We start from the raw sequence: 20,418 nt of genomic DNA, 5'->3' as shown, positions 1-20,418 counted from the left end.
CAAGTTATAACACCAGTGTTAAAAACAGGATTTAAAGAAAAATTATTAGCTTCTATTCCTCTTTAGACAAGCTGAAAATAACTACTTGAAAAACAGCTGAGAATTTTGTAAGAACTAATGTGGCACCCAACTGTTTCTGAGAAGTGCTACAGAATGGCTTGCAGGAAAAAAGGAAACTTTTGTTAGGGTGGCAATTAATTACAGAGCATTTAGGCAGACAGGAAAGCCCCAGTGCAACACCTTCTGTCCAGAACGGCAAAAATTTCAATGATACCATGAAGTAATAAAGTTGACCTTGCAAAGTACTAACAGAGAGGAGTTGCAGAATAGGACTAAAAAAGCTGAAAAGTAATTTCAAACTGAATATCAAATGGAAAGTTCAGTACCTACATCAGTCTCGCTGAAAAGTGTTAACAATTGGTTCCTATCTGACTTTAGCTGCAGTAGTCTAAATGAACAGGGAATTTCCCAAACTTACATCATGCAAAAAACTAGAGATTTTGGAGATTTTGTAGGAAAAGCTCCACGGAAAGCATACTTGGCTTAGCTTAACCACATAATCTAAAATAACTGTCAGGAAAACAAATAGGAAGAAATAATTCTAGTGAAACAATGTTAGTAGCCCCCTATGATGTTGTAACTGAAACGCACCAAAGACAAGAGAGTGAGTTATTCAGGCCTTTAACATCTGTTATGAAGCCAGGGACCCAGCTAAGGGCTGGGAGAGGTGGCAAAGGAACGATTCCATCAGCAGTGGCAGTGAACTGGTGAAGACTTGCATATCCAGAATAAACTGGCAATTGAACATAGGAACACAGAAAAGATTATGAAAGCAAGGCTAAAGACAAATAGAGGTTATAAAATTGATTACACGTGTCCAACTGTCTTTCATGTTGGTGCTCCATCAGGTTGAACAATCTCCTGTAAGAAAAACTGCTAGAGCTAAAAGTACAAACTCTGTGAGAAACAGCCATGAAATCTCACTAAAGCAGACTTGATTCTCATTTAGAGAGACTGCATAAAGTTCAAGGTCAAACTGACCTTGTGGCAACATAATAAATGATAGTTTTTACAGAATGTTGCCATGAAAATATTAATGTTTTTGACCAACGATCCTATATTCTGAATGCGTTCACAGAAATGGCACTTTCTTGTAAATCATTTAGATTATGTCAAATTACTTAGCTCTGACATTTATTTCTCCCATGCAATGGGAATTGTCTACCAGTACTCAAACCCTGGCTAGCCAGCTAGTTCAAAAGCAGAAACAGTATCTTGCTAAAACATGTTGATCCTGGTAAGGATCTATTCAACATATCACCATAACAACAGATTTTAAAAGACACACAAAAAGCAATCTTGTTAATGCCAGAACAACCAGAAAAATAAAGCCTGTTTCTTATTCTTGATATGGCAAGTAATAAAAATACCTGTTAGCAATCAAATCAAGCTGATAAAGCAACGTTAAAATGGTTGAAGTAGAGCCAAAAGAAAGATCAGAATAGGTATTGAGGACAATATGCACTGCACTGCAAAGGCCACCTCACAACAACACAGGAAGAGGCATAAAAAACACCAAATGAGCATTTTTACTACAAGCTATTAAAAGACTTGGGAACTAAGTTAAAATATCAACTAAAGATTGACAGACATAAGGGACTGATCCTCTGTCAAAGACATGTACTTCTTCATACGTTCAGTCAGTTCTTCAGTCTGAACACTTTCTTACTCACCTGTTCTTAATCAGAACTGCTTGTATGTTCTACACAGCACTTAACATAATGTATACTCCCTATACTCTAGCAACTATAACAACATATTACTCTGGCCAGTGGGAGAAGTTATACAGGGGTCCACAATTAAGATGCCTTAAAGCATAGGTAATTCAAGGATTCCAGGCAACTAAATAGTAGCAATAACTTTAACATCTTCTAAAGAGAAAAAATAGCAACCTTTTGAATACGATTTTCAATGCACCTTCTTCCACAATCAAGAAGTAGAAACTGCACAACTATTTTTAAAATATATATATACTTGCATAGAATGCAATGTTTCTGAACATTTACAATTCACCAGTCAAGTCTAGTACACACTGTAATTCCACTGGAATGACTAGACCCTAATCTGTCATCTTCATAAATTCTGTCTTAATCTACGGCATCCAACAGATGCAAGATGTGGTTTTGTACCTGGGAAAGCAGGTTTGCCAAAATATTCTAATATTAATACATGTGAAACAATATCAGACTATATAAACTTCCCTGCTGAATATTAACTCTGCTCCCAAACTGGTGAGTGTGTAAGAAAACTTTCATATGGGAGAAAGCTGCCAGTTTTTCCTATTGTTATAGTTTTTCTTTTAGGATGGAAATGGAGAGCCACAAAAACCTGAAAAAAAATGATATTGGAAGAAGTACATGAGTGAATAAAATGCTATGATATGGTTGATTTGCTCACTAAAAATCACAAGTTAAATTTATTTTTTTTCAGTTTAGAGATGTATTTGTATTTTTTTCTGTTATTTTGTGTCTTTCCAGAGGAAAAAAAATGTCCAATTCATACAAGTTTTACAAAAACAAAATACATTGTCACTTAAGCACTGTAAATGGGAGTTAGTAGGGGTTTTGGACCCACACACTTCCTAAAATGGTCAAAAAGAATAAATGATAAAGCAAAATGTCATGCAAGAAACTGTGTGAACTGGAAATTTTGCTTTGATTACTTAATCAATTGGTGCAATAGCTTATACAGTTTCTAATGATTTGTGACTGTACAAGGGTATTGAGTTAATACAGGCCTGTGAGGTCTCAGTACACGGGTAGTGTTATTAGTGAAAAACGTGGGAATAAGGGCTACCTCCTTCATCAGATGGCCTTGTAATCTCACTGCAGAATGAAAAGGTAGGGTTCGTGTCAGAACCATCTGATTTATAATCTCCCAAACTTGTAGAATGCAAGTACTGCTTACTGTAACGGCTTGCTCTTTCTACAAAAGTAGAAAGAAATAAAATCACAGTAAATATATGACTGAAATGAAAAGCAAAACAATAAAAACCACAACCAGTAACATTGGTATTCATACACTGATAGTGTTTAAACTAGAGAAAAATGAATTGTGCACAACTCTATATCCATTTTTGAACACTATTAGTCCAGAAAATTGCTTCAAAATCAAACACAACTAAGCTTGTTCTCTGCTTTAAAAGAATAACAGAAGTGGCAAGATACTCAAAAAAAAAAAAAAAAAAAGAGAGAGAGAGAGATAAGATGACATATATGAAAATTTGCAGTGGAAAATCAAAATGTCCCTTTCTTTCAGCATGCATACAAGTGCACGTAGCAGTACTGCTGTAGGACATTCAAAATAATATTCAAGGTTCCACTTCCAGTACCAAAGAAAATAAGCATGCAAAATTAAGCATTCAAATTAAATACATCTGGGGAAAAAAATAATAATAATAATGTGTTGAGCCAAAACATTGCTGCCTATCATTACGTTAAATTCCCTCCTTTTCCATCTATCCTTATATTATTAACAAAGATAAATTATTATCCTTGGAACAGTAAACACTAGCATAAGGTATAATATCATGTGCCATATAAGCAAAACGTGCATAGGAAAAAAAAAAATCAATTTCATAAATATGTCACCTGTATCTCTGAAATTTTATTAAGGTCTAGCTATTTTAAAATCCTAGTCATAATGAGGACAAAGAAGGTCAATGCTTTCTAAGTGACTATTTCTAAGTGGTATGAGTAATTGTTGTTTAGCATAAGATTTCTTTCACTGTTTCTTATCTGCACATGTGATAACAGCTTGAGTTCCTATAAAACACTGCTATAAAACAGTCATATATACATACATATATGTGAAAACAAAACATATATATAAAACATATGGCTGGCATATTGACCAGAAAATTTACTGTATCAACTTTGTTCATAAACAAAGAAAAAGCTGATTTGGTGAAAAGTCAGGATATAAGCAATACCAGAAAGCATATGCAGACTCCTAGACTGAATATTGTCCTCCAGAGGATCAATGTCGAAGATGGAGCCAGGATCTGTGCGCCAAACTTTAAGATCTTTCCCCAAAGCATAGAAATGATAAGACAAACAAAAAACAAAGGAAGTAAAAGTATGAAAGCTGTGAATTTTAATGACTAATTTACTACTTTCCTTCATCTAGAAATTAACTAAAAGATCTAAATATTCACCTGAAAGGACTGCAAAGCATAAATTTCCATCTTAAAAAACTTGGTGCATCCATTTTAAAGTGCTGACGTTATTTTAAGGAGAATTTTCTCCTCAATTTTCGTTTTCGTTTTCTAAATACGATTATAGTATTTTCTTAAGTGTAAATAAATGGAAACAAGTTAAATACCACATACCGGCAATCTTTTCCACAGCAGCACCAGAATCATCAGAGCTATGTGATTTCCCCAGCCCACCAACAGCATCCTTCATCCATCTCTACAGCTGACATATGTAATACAGACCTACGAGCCTAAGGCCTCTTTTGCATACAGCAGAGATCCAGTCAGCCCACTAAGCAGAATTAGGGGCATAGTTCATCTCATCCAAAATAAACCTCTAAAATTTGCTCACTTTATTTAATCTCAAAAGGTTTGTTGTTGTTGTTTTTTCATCTTTCCTTACCAATATATAAAAAAAAAAAAAAAAAAAAAAAAAAAAAAAAAAGAACCAGGGTGACAAATTCATCTGTAGAAATCTACACTTTAGACATCAACAGCTGGGTAAGATGAAGCCCACTGTTGATCTTAACTAGTAATTCTCTTTGTCTTCCAAATAATCTCTATTTCCTGGAACACAGACTTAATGTTGATCCACTATCTCAGTATTGAAAAGCATTTTTGGAATTCATTCAATTCAATAACAGTCATAATTGTAAGATCTTCAGCTTTAATTCACAGAAATTATTAACATATCTTGAATTCACATCTGAACTGGATATTGAAAGAAATTGAGTCCATAAGAAATAAATAATTTCACATCAAGATCTAGTTATAAACACAGCATAAAGTTGAACACAGATTCAACCATGGTTTTAATAAGCTTTTAACAATTAGTGTTGTACAAGCTAAGAGGAAGCTTATAACAAATGCATAATCAGCTACAGTGTGACTTTTTGATCTACTCAATACAATCTGTAATACATACAATTCATAACCGCTGTGCCTAAAAATATAATAATCATTTGATCACTCCAAACAAGTTTTAAATAAAATCTTGATGTAAAGTGCAATCAGTTAAAGCACAAATATAACGAATCACACCTTTTTATTATTGGTTTGCATCTCAGGCAGACCTTTCTTAAAGATTTACTCAATGCAATGGAAGTGGGAAAAATAATTGTCTTCCCAGCTTGGTCCTTTTGCTGGTTTGACTGGTACAAAGCTAAATAATGGGTTGGTAAGTAAAGCAGGACTATGGGGACCCCATCTATGTCATGTTTCAAATGATTAATATCTTAGAGGCAATGGAAAGAACAGTCAGAGGAAACAAATCCCATGGCTTTAGAACAGATTCAATGTATGAGCATTATGTGTTATCTATTGCAACTCCTGCAAGGTGAAGCATAGTGCTAACTCCCTCTTGACAAGATGAATAAAAGCCAATGTACAATTTTTTGATAAACAATGTGTTAGTCCTAATGATGATAAATAATGCAACTACATAAAGACAGGTGCAAGAGGGGTGGGAGGATCTCGTGAGTGCAAAGCTTTTCCTGTTTGATAATGTTTTGGTAAGTAAAAGCTTAATAAGTATGACATCACAGCAGCATCAGTGCAGCAGTCATTCATTTTATCTGTCTTTGTAAATCTGAAATAACATAGATAAAATCAGAACCTTGGTAATTTATAGAACTTATCAGTTTTAACATCCTGGTAATTTATGCCAGTTTAAAATATCCTTAAACTCACATGAGAATCATGAAGCCTCTTTTGTCACAGATTCAAAGCTCAGATAGATTAATATATCTTGATGACTAGAATAGCTTTAGCATGGTTAAAACTAGTGCCTATTTTCCAGAGCACAAATATTAATTTTAGCAATCAAGCATTTGAAAAAAGTTGTTACAGCTTCACTGATAATACTTTAAAAGAACAGCCAGATGGATTCTAACACAGAAATACTTCTCCTAACTGGATGAAATTTTATCAGCTAAGAAAAAACTCAAGAGAGTCATAGTTTTGTGGGTTTTTTGTTGTTGTTGTTGTTGTTGTTGTTTGTTTGTTTGTTTTTTCAGTGTGCAGTTGTTTTTTTCCAGCTGCCAAGGACATTCCATGAACAGGGAGCTCACTGCTTCTTTTTAAACAAGAAGATATTATAACTGCTGTTCACTCTGAAAAAGCATTAGGTGAAATATCACTGGGTATTAGGCTCTCAGGTTTGTCATGGCCTATTTCCTTTAAATAGTTGCACTATTTTTGCTGTTTGGTGGGTACAGGGAACTAAGAATTCCCCTGTGTTTTAATACTCTTTAGTTGATAAAGAGTACTAAAAAATAGTAATATTTCAGTCACATAACTCAAGAATTTCTCAGGGAAGTTCTTAATCCTAATCAGTTTGAACTAGCAAGCCTTCAGTTATTGAAAACAGGGCCACACTCATGATTGCCACCTAGGGCTACTGTACAAATGCAGTGCATCATAGTCTAGGGGGTTTGAAGCATGCACCAAACTGTATATTAAAGAGCAATTTTACAGGAGCTTTTCTGTGGCTATACCACCTCTAGCTACGGAAGTGAGACATTTGATCCAGTGCTTGGGTCTGTACAGATGATTTAACTGAACAAAGTGTTGCCCTAGATCCAGAGTATGTGGATCTCTAGGATTTGCATGGTCTTAAAAACATCAGTAGCTTCCCTGGACAGAGCTCTCTAAACCCCCGCTTTTGACAAATCCCCTCTGATGGAAGGCTGGAGCTACAGGCGTATAAAAAGTCGCCATACAACAGGAAAGAAATACAATTCTCAAAATAGTGGAAACTTGTTTTGAGACTTTAAGGAAAAAGCTGAAGAAGTATCTGTCAGGAATTAGAATAGATAGTTAACCTTATTTTAGGCAGGAGGACGGACTATATGACCTACCAGTTACTCTATTTCACCTGTAGTTTCTGTTACTTTCTGAGAGGTAGACTTAAAGTCAATCCTTGTTATTACGTATGAAGGATTTTAGAGTGCTACTTCAGGATGATTTTCCCTGTGCAGACACTCAGTTGTCAATTCCGTTGTAAAGCACAGAAAAACAGAAGAACACACCAAAAGAAAAATGTGTAAAAATAAATGTTAGGTTGCAATTCCTTCAGCACAGCAGGCTTGCTTACTTTTAAAAGAATTCAAATATGCATTTTCATTTTGAACTAGTTTGTTATGAATACCTCAGATGACATCTTCCCACAATTATTTGTCTCCTAATACAAAAATAGTCTGTATTCTAGCTTCATACATCTGGTCTTATCTTGGATCATCTTTTAGAGCATCACGCCTGAATGCCATGGTGTTTGGCTCACCAGAAATCTATCAAGTTATTGGTGAGTTACATCTTGTGCTACTTTGAAAGCTGTATGTAATTCCAAAACACAAGGTACATGGGCAATGTATAGCGCTAGAGAAATAGCTGACGAGTGTAGGGGGAAATCTGAACTAGTCTGCAACATCAAGACCTTGAAGAACCACCAATTTAATTATCTCTCTTCTACACAAAATAAAGATCAAAGCAGATATTTTGGCTTTTATTGAAAACTCAGTGTTTACAAGTAAAGCAATAGTAATGAATATCCATATTTCACACACAAAATAAATAAATAAATATATCCAAGTATACCTATCATTCATTCCCATTCATTCCATCTACTTCCCTAGAAACTGGCATTGAACCAGTAGTTCAATACAAGTGTCACACTGAGAAAAGAATGAAAATGAAATCTGGGAGTATTTTTTCTTGGATATAATGGACAACAGTAGTGAAGGATTTCCCACAGTGTTTCAGATAGCAACATTATTTAACAACTTACCAACAATTATTCCAGGTCTTCTATCCATTTCAACTATATGTGGGTGCACACCTTTATATGCTGCATCACTCACAACTTGGGTGTTTTTCCGCACCCGCTCTGTCACAGGATCATCTACCACTGGGGTGAAGCCTCTGCCTTTTGTCTTCTCAAAATCTTCATGGTATTTTACCTAGGAAAATAAAAGAAGAATTACATTTTTCCCCAAGCTGCAATTGAGAGCAAATGGTTATCCTATGCAAGAATGCATAACTGTTTGCTTTAAGCACTTATATTCTTTGGGTTTTGCACCATAATAGAATTGCTATACATAGAAGAGACTCAGCAGGCCATCCAGCTTGTCTCTGTGACCTGATTTCTTGATATTTTATTATCATTTTTGCATTTGTTTTACATTGCCGCTGAATTAGACATTTACTCTAGCAGCAAAGTATCATCTTATAGTCACATAAATCATTGATTATAACAGGAAAAGCCCTCAAGAGGTCATCTGATCCATCCCCTTGTCTGAGATAGAACATCTCTCTGGTGATGTAGACAACTACATCTGTCAGTAAAAATGTTATAGCAGTATAGTTCTTATGAACTCAAGTATGAAAATTCACTGCAAATTTTGATGCTATGCACAGATTCATTAAAAAGGTACTTAGGTTCTTTTTTACCCTTTTATCATGTCAGTTGGCTTTAAACAAAGATTTTTACGGATGAAAATTGCACTTATTCTAAGCAGCCTGCTTTCAAAAAATAAAAAGAAAGGAAAAAAAAAAAAAAAAAAGAAAAAACAAAGACGTTAGGGTATAAAGTGTTATATAACCAAGTGCTGGAACAAAACCAGTATTAGTAAGAGTTATAAAGGTAGTACCCCCGATTATGCATATTTACTTTTTTAGTCTTAATCATCAAAGATTTAAAATTGACAAACATTCTCACACAAGCAGATACACACAAAACTCATTCCAAGAACAAAAGTCAGGCAGAAACTAGGAACGTGCACAGGCACATGGTGAAGTGTGTCACCTAATCCAGTCAAACTGTGTGATGCTCAAATGAGTTTGTTTTTTTAAAGAAAAAACAACAACAAAAGAACAGACATTTAACTGTTAGAAAACTGTTTATTAGTATTTTGAAAATGTTCATTACAGTCATATGCAGTTAGCAAACACTCCTTCAACAGGCATAAGAAGAAAATATTCTTTCCATACTTGAGCAGAGAGTTTCATTAGTTACCTATATTAATGGAAGGCAAAATCCAGTGGAAATCAAGTGCCATTCCTTAGTATATTCTAGTTATAAGAAGAAGATACCCTACCATTGAGATGTTGTTTTGTGTTTCTTTGACATGCCTTAGCTCAGGTGTGTCTAGAATCACACTATGTCTACCTTTCATCTGCCTCTGATCACTGCTGTACTTCACCTGCAAAACAGCAACAACAGCATACATGAAGGTTTTGTTTACAGTAGAAGGTATGGTGAGAACCACACTGTGCAAAAACATATTTTCCAAATAATAATGCCCAGAATTCTTCTGTATTCTTTCATTACACTCATTTTCTAGTGACCTTATTTCAGAGGGAGGATACAGATGGGATACTGTATTGGTAAGGCCAAAAAACAATAGAACATTATTCCATCAATCAGTCAAAAAAATCATCGTTACCTGAAATCTGAAACACTTGTCAGTTTTAAGGCTGGTAAGTGAAATAACTCATTTATCAACAATTAACTGGTTATTATTTAGGGTCAACATAATAATACAATACCACTGTGACTTCTCTTGGACATCTTTAAAACATATTTTTGTGGCTGATGACAACACAGGCAGACACAGATTCTGTCCTCCGTCTGCTTCCAGGTTGGGATTAGCATAAGAATCCCTAGCACCCTAGGGAATTCAACTGTTATGAGCAGTGTATTGCTTTGGCAGCCTTCTTATTCCTGTTTGGAAGCTGGCTTTTGCTAGTAGCACAAAAACAACGTCTGGGACAAATCTGAAGGTGTTATATTGTTTTCAATGAGAACATTTGGACTCTGTGTTTTGTGCAGCAGTAAGTACAAAACCTCCTATGTCACATTTCTCTTAATTAGCTTCTTCTGTGGCATTTTACAGACATGTACTAGAAGTATAGAAGCAAGGTTAATTACCTGGGAAGGAAAAAAAAAAAAAAAAAAAAAAAAAACTTAAATTTGTAAACCATAAAAAGTAGTTGGTTCTATTTGCCCAGAAGGATACATCTTTGCATTTTATTCTGGTTCAGTGTGAATCTTACAGTATAAACTTCATTGTCTTTTTGTGTCATTGTTTAATTAACAGTCTCTGTTAGCTCCTACTTTGTATTTGTAACCTGTGTATTGAACGTTAGTAAATATTTTAGATTTACATACACATTCACAGTCAAACTATTACTCCTGAAATCACTTGTGCAAATCTATTTCAATGTATATTTTTCATGAGAAAAAACAAGTCAATTTTCAAAATTTAATGAATATATTAGTGACTACATTGGTACCAGATCCTCATAAAAAAAAAAAAAAAAAAAAAATCAGATTGCCTAACTCCCCCCTTAAAATTACATATCAGCTAAGCACAGCATACCTTTGAAAATATGAGACTTGGAGCAATGCAGAGAAACAGATATACATAGTACTGCACATTCTTAAAAGCCTTAATTAAACAACTAATTTTCTCAGTAAATATCTTCAGTTTTTGAATGCTTTATACAGCATTCTCTGGACAGAACAATTACAGCCAACATAGTTTATTTTTTTCAGCTAATGGTCATTAACACAAGTGAGTATTTATCCCTGTAAATCTTGAGGAACAAAGTGAAGCAGTCAATGGGGAAAAAAAGCTTAATTTTAAGAAATTAAATCTTTATTTAAATTGTACAGTAGTTGGGAAGTTTCCCTCTTACTTTTAACAATGTACCTCAAAACTAATTGAGGATTTACTAATTGGTAAATATGCATGAGCATTTTAAGAACATACTTAAGACATATGTAGTTACTTAGAAGTTCAGATTCTTTGTCTTTAAAAAAATCCTTTGATAAACAAGAGCTACTTTACTCTTCACCCATACATTCAGTTCTATAGTGTTCACTACTATTCATTCTCTTCTGCCACCTTGAGACACTGGTTCTGCATGGAAGCCTGTTCTACTTACCATCCGTAGGGGTTTCACCACTGATGTTTCAGTGTTGAGAACACAGACTGTAACAGAACTAGTCTGGTCCTTTACTTCAGTGTGCTGCTTTGACTTCTTCCTTGCTCCTTATTAGCACTGCCTTCTGCTTCTTACACTGCTGTGTGACAATGAATGCACCTCTCCCCCCCATGCCTCCAAAGGCAAGTATTATCAAAAAAAGCCAAGATTAATATAGTATCTTACCCTTTAGTGATTAATAATAGGATCTATTTAGGACTACTCTGCTCTTAATTAGGTGGCATGTTGCAGAGTGGAATGGATATGCTTCCATGCTCTGAATCACACACACACAAAAAAATCTGCACTAAAGTTAAAATCTCATTTCCTTTGCCTTTTCCCATAATTTACTCCTAAAATCTAGCAACTGAAACTTGGTAACATGAGACAAAGGTTCTTGAACTGACCTCTTCCATTTTTTATAAGAATAACCACAAGTTATATTTTTGTTGCCTAGATGTGCAGTCATGTATTCAAAGGACAAAAAAAAAAAAAAAAAAAAGTAATTCAGAGGATGATGCAATTGGATTCATTTGACACATCAAATCTAAATGGGAAAACATATCCTTGTTATACTCCTACAGTGACAGAAAATATAAATGACAAAAAGATTCAAACAACTTGCCGAGCTGATATTGTCTTGATTCTTCTTGACTCTCTCTATCTCAGGAGTGACACTCACAGCAGTAGCTTTGCCAGGCTGCTCTCTGTAGTGAACCTATTATTTAACAGGATAAAATGGTACATACTATGTCAGCTGAAGCAGTATCACATTGTATTACATTAAAATGTATGATTCAAAAGGTCACCCAGGAAACAAATGAAAAGCTAAAATGCATTTGAAGTTTATTAAAGCTTATAAAACTTGATTTTTGAAGCATAACCTTGAATTCTTTCCATAAAGTCCTCTTATTAATGCATTTGTGTGAATATATACACACATATGCACACAACTTCTTGACATTTACCACACGGGTCTTTGGCAGTACAAAGAAATATCTTATATTTGGAATGGAGTAAACTATAAATAAGGGAAGCAGAGCAAATGGAAAAAAAAAAAAAAAAAATGAATTTCAGCAATGCCCACTCTAAATGCTTATTTCTACACACATACACAAATATCATAATAACATATACATTCTAATTTGTATACTCTGTATATTTAAATGTGATTAAACACAGTGGGTGCAGTACATCTGGACTGTAAACTGGTTCCAACCATCTATATTTCACCATGTGTTTATTTAAATGTACTTTTCAGCTTAGGAATATCTATCCCCTCTATCACTTCTTAACAAATTACACTAGTAGCAATGATGCATTAAACAAATGGACACTCAAGACAGATCAGTATCTAAAGAGGGTAGATGTGGCATCGAGAGACCAATCAGTCTGTTAATCTTGGCCCCAAATACAGGGAAGTCCAATATGGTGCATATTTAGTAAATAATCAGAGATTCTTGGATGATTTATGCCAATCAACAGTTTTATGAAGAAAAAATGTTTCCATAAAAATCTCTTTTTTATGTGTGTTTATGTGTTTGCGAGTGAGTTCTTGCTTTTGTGTGATAAGAATAACTGAGCTGATACATTATGCTAATAATTCTGCAGTGCACTGTGGCATTAACAACGTCCAAGTAATTGTCTTCCCACACAACAGATCAACTGTCCACATCAACATATTCCAAATGAAACGTTAATGTCTTATAAAAGTGATGGTAAACTACCAAATGGATTAAAACTTACAAACTGGCATTTGCAAAGGTATAATGATCACTTGGTAAAACAGGTTTGTTTGAACAGTGTGCATTTTAGGGGAACTAGATGCATCCACAGCAACCTGTAAATAAATAGCATACTCTTAAGTTAGAGGGACACTATTTGGAAAATTGTAACTCAGAATTAATTTGGGGAACATGGGTGAAAACATCCTAGGGAAACACTGTAGCTATTTGTGGACCCATGAAATATGGATGTCAACAGAAGTCCCAGCATGGAGAAAGGCTCAATAACAAGGTACAACTTCAGCAATGCAAGAAGGCAACACTGAATTCCAAAATTCCTTACCTTCTTCCACATGCTCCTACCAACAGCATGACTTTCTAATGATTATTTCAGCCATTAAATAAACTCTGATAGGAAAGTTACTGAGGAGCCAGAAAGAGAGCTGGAGTTTGAGTCCAACTGTAGCCTTTTATTTATCTATTTATTTTAATTAAAGGGAAAAAAAAGGCCTGAAAAAATATATTGTTTAAAAAATATATATTAAAAAAGTAAGTTAAGGTTTCCTGCAAATATCCAAGACAGAGAATAAAGTTTCAAAAAAATGCAGCCATTTATTTATTTGAGTATGTGCTGCTTTACGTGCCATTTTTTGAACCAAGCAATGGTTTTTCTAATTGCTTCCTAAAAGAGAGTTTTCAGGTAATTCCATTTAGTTAGGCCTATGCCTAACTAAAGAAAGGGCACAGGCAGAACTTCTTACTCATCGTCTGCATGCAGCATTTATACAAAAGATTAAATAAGAGCAACTTCCCATGCTGACATTCTCTTGATTCTTCTTGACTCTTTCAATCTCCGGGGTGACACTCACAGGTGTAGCCTTGCAGAGCTGTTCTTTGTACTGAACCTAGTGAACATGGCATAAGATATTACACAGAGACTTCCAAGTAACAGAAATACAGCAGTGTGTTAGAAATCAAAGAGCACGCTGCATTTTGCTGGAAAATATTATTCCTTAGTAAACGCACTCTCATTTCTTCATGACACTTAGTTCTCAACCTCTCTTGCAGTTCCTCTATTTCAGAGGTAAACAACTTATACTTCAGCAGAAATACTTCATTCTCAATGATGTTAATCAAAGTGCAAGGCTAAAGAGTTATCTTCTTACCATTAATTGATTAGTCTTTGTGAGCAAACAGGAACTAGCACAAACATCACAGATATATTCACAGAGGCACAAACACATTTAATACAGCAAAGACTGCAAGCAATGAAAATGGGGCACACATTGCTTATATTCTTCTGGTTTTCTTTGACTCTTCTTAGTTCAGGTGGATCAGAAATAGCTGTTGCATGCTGAATTTCTTCTTTGTATTTAATCTGCACAATAAATATTATAAAATATTAGCAACTCAAAGACATAGACAAGTACTCAACCACAACACAAGTTTTATAATCTGTCCCTTGCACGTACCACACAGCTAGACCAGACCTAGCAACACTACTGACCTGAACAGGAACAGTTATATTTAATTTCTGACACAGATTACTAGGGTTTCAGATGATTCTTATTTGATAAGATGCAGCACAGAGTGTATATAAAAACCCTTCTATCCTAAAACTGTTACAGCATGAACTTATATCACATCAGATTGTGGCTATGTTTATGGTAACTGAGATGCTGCATATACTGCTTGGAGATCTGCATCACTCTGACAATGACTTGGTCTTGTATTGTCTTACATAGGAATCTATCAGTCCATTACAGAAACCAAACATTTCACAAATGTGTCCTCACAAGGGTGGATGGCCTCAAAGTCCAGTTGAAGTTCTCTGAAAACATACATGGACACGTTATGGAGAATGCAGATGTTTGGATGAATGATACCTTTGAAGATGCTGTCATATTTAGTGGTTTTGCCGCACCTATTCTGAACAGCAGTATGTTTGGATATGTTAGACTCCATAATTTGAAAGCCACAGAGAACTAGAAGCATTTCTTCAATTATAATCTATATGTACCAAAGGTTGAATTCAATCTGGTGAGAAAGAGTTGTGAAGTAGGTATACGTGGTACTAAAAAGAAAGATGTAATATCTTCTGGTTTTCTGTATGCTATCCAACATGGCCATCTTGGACAAATTAGTGCAATGTCTTTTTCTTAGTCTGTTACTAAATATCCGTCCAGTATTCAGTACCACTGTGGACACCATCATTAAAGAAATTGAAAATATTTTGACTAATGGGAAATACTTGAACATTTTGTATCACAGACACATGCTGACAGCAAGGAAGTAATGAGTCTAAACTACCTTGTGTTCAGTTTAACCTCTGGAAGGATGCACCCATGCACAGAAGCACACCATTCTGCCCATCCTTCACCACCTTTGGCCTCTCCATTTCATCCGTGGCCAAGCCCTTCTATACTTTCAGTTCCTCACCCCTGGCCTGTTTTTTTGTTTTGTTTTGTTTGTTTGTTTGTTTTCCAAAATCCATCATACCAAATGTCACTTGCTAATTTTCAGCTCTCTGCTCCAAGGCATGGTACTGCTGGAGGAAGCCGATTTATTTTATTTTTTTTTTTAAACATGGACAAAATTATTTGTTTTTCTCTGGGGTCATTCTTGGAAGCCACTTTGGCTGAAATTTATAAATAAATTATTAAATAAATAAAACAAAAACAGCCCAAAGTACAGAGCAGAAATGGAAAATTTCAGTCCAGACGGTTAAGGACTGGCAGAAGTATTAAACTACTGAAAACATGGTCTTTTAGTAGAGACTATTAGGTAAGCTTAAAAATTGGCAGCATTAGTCTTTAAACACTTCAACTGCTTGAGTTTTAGTCAGGCTCCAAACTTTTTGGTGCTGAGTGACATATCACAGGAGTTTCCTCATGGATTTTACACAAGCAAAGACACAATTACAATCTTTCCCCAAAAACCTTCTTTCTGGTGCTGTGTCCAGACCTTCCTGTTCCTCAATATAAAGAAGATTTTTTAAAAAAAAATCTCTTAGTTATTTGTGGCTTCAAATTGCTTCAAATTCAGTTATTGTCCATGGGTGTGATGCTTGCTTGTAAAGTTTTGTGAGATCTTGACTCCAACTATTTTGGAGGCTGAATTATCCTACCTACTGTTCCCAACAGGTAATTAGATCAGCCACGTTGGCTGCCACCACCTTGTTTTTTAGGATGTGAAAACAGACTGTTCTGAGATTTGTCTCCAATAAATGTAACCTTGAATAATTTGATCACTTTCAGAACATGATGAAATAGTCTTTTTTTTTTTTGCATGGTTTGATTGCAGGGTAACTGTTATTTTGGTCTGTTTTTTTCTGATTTACTTGGGGGTTATTACACTGCTGATATACACCAAATTACACAAAGTTTCATCTAGCACAACAGTTTTAGAGCTGTCCTAAGTCCTTCTGGCTAAGTACAAAGATACGTGTAAGATGTTCAAATCTAATAGAGTGTAAATTGGTGTAATTTACCAATTACTTCCTTTGGGGCTCCTGTAAATTACACCATACAATAAATTCCCTCTTAGTGACAAATATTTTTTATTTTTTTTCCACATTGTCTTCAAATTTGACATTCTACCCTTTTAATAATTACTGTACAGTAAGTAATCATAAGCACACTAAGCAATCATAAGCACACTACATGCAATAAAATACATTTTGTAAAATATTAGCTCTTCACATAGGCTAGCAATGTAAAGGCCATAGTACTAAACCACTAGGCTACCACTACAACCACTAAAATATTTTATGTTTCTCTTGATATACTTCTGTTCAAGCATGTTTACAAGCATACCGATCCATCTTTCATATTTCTCTCATCACCATTGTTTAGGATTTCTAAAACAGCAAGAGCACGGCATACTATTTTTCCATTTCACTTTGAAAGGTACGGAGTAAAAAACATTAGAGAAAGATTACTCCTAATAAACCTCTGTCTGCGTGAATGTGAGTGTGTGTGACTACTCTCAAAATATATGGCTGAGGTATCTGGAAAGTAGGTTTCTGTTTCTAGAACACCATTTAAAATCTGGCGGAAGGGGAAGGGAAAGGGGAAAAAAAGAAAAGGAAAAAAACAGAAAGGGGAAAGGGCAAAGGGGAGGAGGGCAAAGAAAAGAAACACATTTGCAGAAGAAAAATAAGAATAAAAGCACCCTCATTCAAAATAAAATAAACAAACACAACGAACAGCTTCACAACCAGAAAAACTATTTCAAGATATGATATCTTGCACTGAATCTGTAAACTGCACAGTGACTCAAAATGAAAATAAAAAATGAAAAGTGAGAAGCAGAGAAAAATTCCAGGGAAAATATTATTTTTCACAATCTTATGGAAACTCCCTACCTGGCCTTACTTTGTTGGGAAATATAGTATTTAACAAGGAAATTATACTAAAATAGGTGTACCAAGTCCTTAATTTGGATTTCAGATAATATTTAAACACAATCTAGTGTCATTTTTATGTGTTACTTTCAAACTCTTCTTTTAAAATTATCTAATGATCAGAAATATCATGACAGAAACAACAGACTCCATAACAAAACTGAACAATTCAATTATGACTGTTTTCTTGCTCAACAGTTACTTTTCCTTTTTCCCCTAAGCTTTGCCATGTATTTGCCATGTTACCAAAAGAGCATGTCCTACTTGTAGAAAACCCTCATTTTGATATTTTACTTTTAGTTGACCATTAAAGTGCCAGAAACCTTGGTAATCCATAGCCAAACAATACTATTTCAGTACAGGTTTCATCAGGTCCACAGATCAACCTATCATCAGCACATATAGAGGCATAGACACTCCACCTTCTCATGTAGCTTGATTCTGGATATCCATTTTTCTCCTGAAGTGCAAATTGTAACAAATGCTGTGTAATATATGCAGAATACAGCAACTTTAAAGATTTTGTTTTTGTCATATGATATTTTTTCTAAATTGCAAATTATGACTGTAGCTCAGTCTGTCATACCAGGAAATATATTTCATGTTTCTCACTTTTGAAAAACAAAATTAATTCCTCAAATATTTAGTTAAAAGGTTTTTTTCCTATATTTTATAATGCTTCAGTTTGAAACTCTACCTGTGGACTCAGAAGAACACCACTAGAATGGAGCTTTATATCCAAAATCCATTGGAGTGGTATTTGAATTAGATGTGTAATATTAAGATGTAGAATTTTTAGTAAACAAAAGGATTAAAAAAAAAAATTACTCATGTAAGAATAATTAATGTTAATAGCACTTACCGAACTAATATTCTGTTGATTTTTCTTTACTCTTTCAATCTCTGGAGTCTCTTTTACAGCTGTGCCAGCTCCTACTTCCTTCTTATAAAACACCTTCATTTCCCCAAAAGAAAAAGTAATTATAAGACTGTTAGCATTGCAAGTACAAGTTCTCATAAAAGGGCTGGGCAATTTTCCAAGTTCCAAATTGATCTGGCTATAAATCTTGCCAAGAAAGCAAATACTTTTTTCATAAATCAGACCAATTATCAATAACTGTAATAACGTTGTTTGTTTTCAACTGTAAACCAGACAATCTATTATCATCCTTTAGAATGACCTCAGATATTTGTAAGCATTTGTAATGACAGTTTTACCTTTGAAAATAATATTAAAATTTAGATCATAATCTATAAACATTTAAAAATGCTACTTTATGCTTGAGTAATCTCAATGATTTCAATATAATTGAATGTGCATGTACATGCAAGATGTGAATTGCTTTTAATCTTCAGATTTTAAAATACTCTGAGATGTGAATAGATAAAATTATTTCTAATTTAACAAACTAGAAAATTGACATATTTGTGATTAAATAACCAGAAGAGCCAGAACTACAATCCAAGTCATGCAATTTTTAACTTCTGGGTTCAAGCCAGAATGCTGAAAACTGCATCTACAAACAAAGCTCACTTCTGAAAAGAAACACATTTCTAGATCTCTATTTCAATTGTTTCAATAAAGGATAAAATACAAAGCACAACAGTAGAATACTGAAGGGGACTGAAAGCGTTACTGAAGCGTTACTGAAGGGGACAGTAAATAACTGCTCCAAAAATTCCAAATGTGGCTGTAATTTAAATAACCATGAAGCACCAGTTCAAATTGCAAAACTCTTAAAGAAGTTTTATTTGTATTTCCAGGATGGTAATTTAAAAACAAATCTATCCTGGAGTTAATAATAATTTAAAAAAAAAAAAATCTTTATAATATATTATGTCTGCTTTTCTTAAAGATTTATTTAACTACTTTTTAAATTTTATTTCTCTCAAACCTTAAACAATAAAACATTGTTTCTCTTACTTCCTTGAAGACCTGTGTAAACTAGGGTGACCAGTATTGCCAAGTGTTCTAGAGGAGAGTGTATTATTTATGTACATAAGTAATTTTTCAAATATTCAGAAAACTTTTAACAATTTAGAATTTTCTTTTACCATGTGAGAACAAAGACAACTTATGAGTAAAACTTGAAAATTCTTCTGCACAAACATGTCAGTAGAAGGCAGAAAGATTTACAAAGTGGACTGACCTACTCCACTACCAAGAAGGGAGTGGTAAAAAATACTGGAGCAAGGAATTTTTCTATGAAAGAGAAGACTGTGCAGTAAAAACCCTATTGTAAATCATCTGCCAAATGAGCTAGTGAGCTAAAAGCAGCACTGATCTTATCTGCCGAGCTAGCCACTTTTTTTTTTGTCCATAAGGCAGAAAAATACTCGAGACAAAATCCAAAATCAAAAGCTTATTAAGGGTCATTAATTTCTTCTATATGAGGACTGCTCCCTTGAGTTAGTAAAAAGTAACTTACCTTCATAATCTAAATTGCACAGGGTGCTGAAAGATTGGAATGACGAGAAAGAAAAGAAATGATCATTCAATCTCACCTATGAAAAGCTTTCTTACATTTGGAGGATCCACTTCAGATATAGAAAAATGATGATCACAAAATAAACTCAACCAACCTCAAAGATGTGATATTTTTTTTTTTATTTCATGTTATAAAGAATGCTAACAAAGAGGGTAATTGTCAGTGCTGGCACTGAAAGCTCAGACTGGCCTACAGGGCTGCAAGGGATTCAGATATATCAGGTGCTTGTCAAGACTTAATTAAGTAGTGGAAGATTTTTATATGGCTGGTATCTATCAGTTAGCGAGTCCACCCTGCTTAGACCCACTGAGGACACCACCAAAAACTATTAAAAACTGGAGCAGAGAGGAAAGCGGAACAGTAGATGCAAGCTGGGATCCCTTCCATTACACAGAGTTTTGGTGTAGCATGTTAGGATGACAGTGACAGGAGATATGGTGACAACCACCTTCACGCTATGCAGCTGAGCTCCATTTAAAAACCAAGAGGCAACAAACTACAAGAAACAAAATTGGGGCCGACAGGCCTGTCAACAGCATGTATTAGAAAGACATAGCTTTT

The 20,418-nt window shown here is 34.5% G+C and overlaps 1 protein-coding gene across 8 annotated transcripts in view; it reads right to left on the bottom strand.

Annotated features, from left to right (window-relative positions):
• Positions 1-20,418, bottom strand: part of NEBL (nebulette) — a 256,863-nt gene that overhangs the window by 27,558 nt on the left and 208,887 nt on the right. For 2 of the 8 annotated variants that reach the window (XM_035319460.1, XM_035319459.1), the window contains 7 exons: positions 18,231-18,323; positions 14,249-14,341; positions 13,776-13,868; positions 11,865-11,957; positions 8,040-8,211; positions 3,992-4,084; positions 2,857-2,985 (listed from right to left, as the gene is read on the bottom strand). In XM_035319460.1, coding sequence (XP_035175351.1) covers positions 2,857-2,985; positions 3,992-4,084; positions 8,040-8,211; positions 11,865-11,957; positions 13,776-13,868; positions 14,249-14,341; positions 18,231-18,323 — 766 coding nt within the window. Of the gene's footprint in view, positions 1-2,856; positions 2,986-3,991; positions 4,085-8,039; positions 8,212-9,266; positions 9,454-11,864; positions 11,958-13,775; positions 13,869-14,248; positions 14,342-18,230; positions 18,324-20,418 lie in introns of those variants that run through there. The other 6 variants (XM_035319466.1, XM_035319461.1, XM_035319463.1 and 3 more) reach the window with 6 other exon arrangements.

The sequence above is a fragment of the Oxyura jamaicensis genome, chromosome 2 (genome assembly GCF_011077185.1).
Source record: "Oxyura jamaicensis isolate SHBP4307 breed ruddy duck chromosome 2, BPBGC_Ojam_1.0, whole genome shotgun sequence".
NCBI classification, from domain to species: domain Eukaryota; kingdom Metazoa; phylum Chordata; class Aves; order Anseriformes; family Anatidae; genus Oxyura; species Oxyura jamaicensis.
This window is presented reverse-complemented; position numbering and strand designations above follow the sequence as displayed.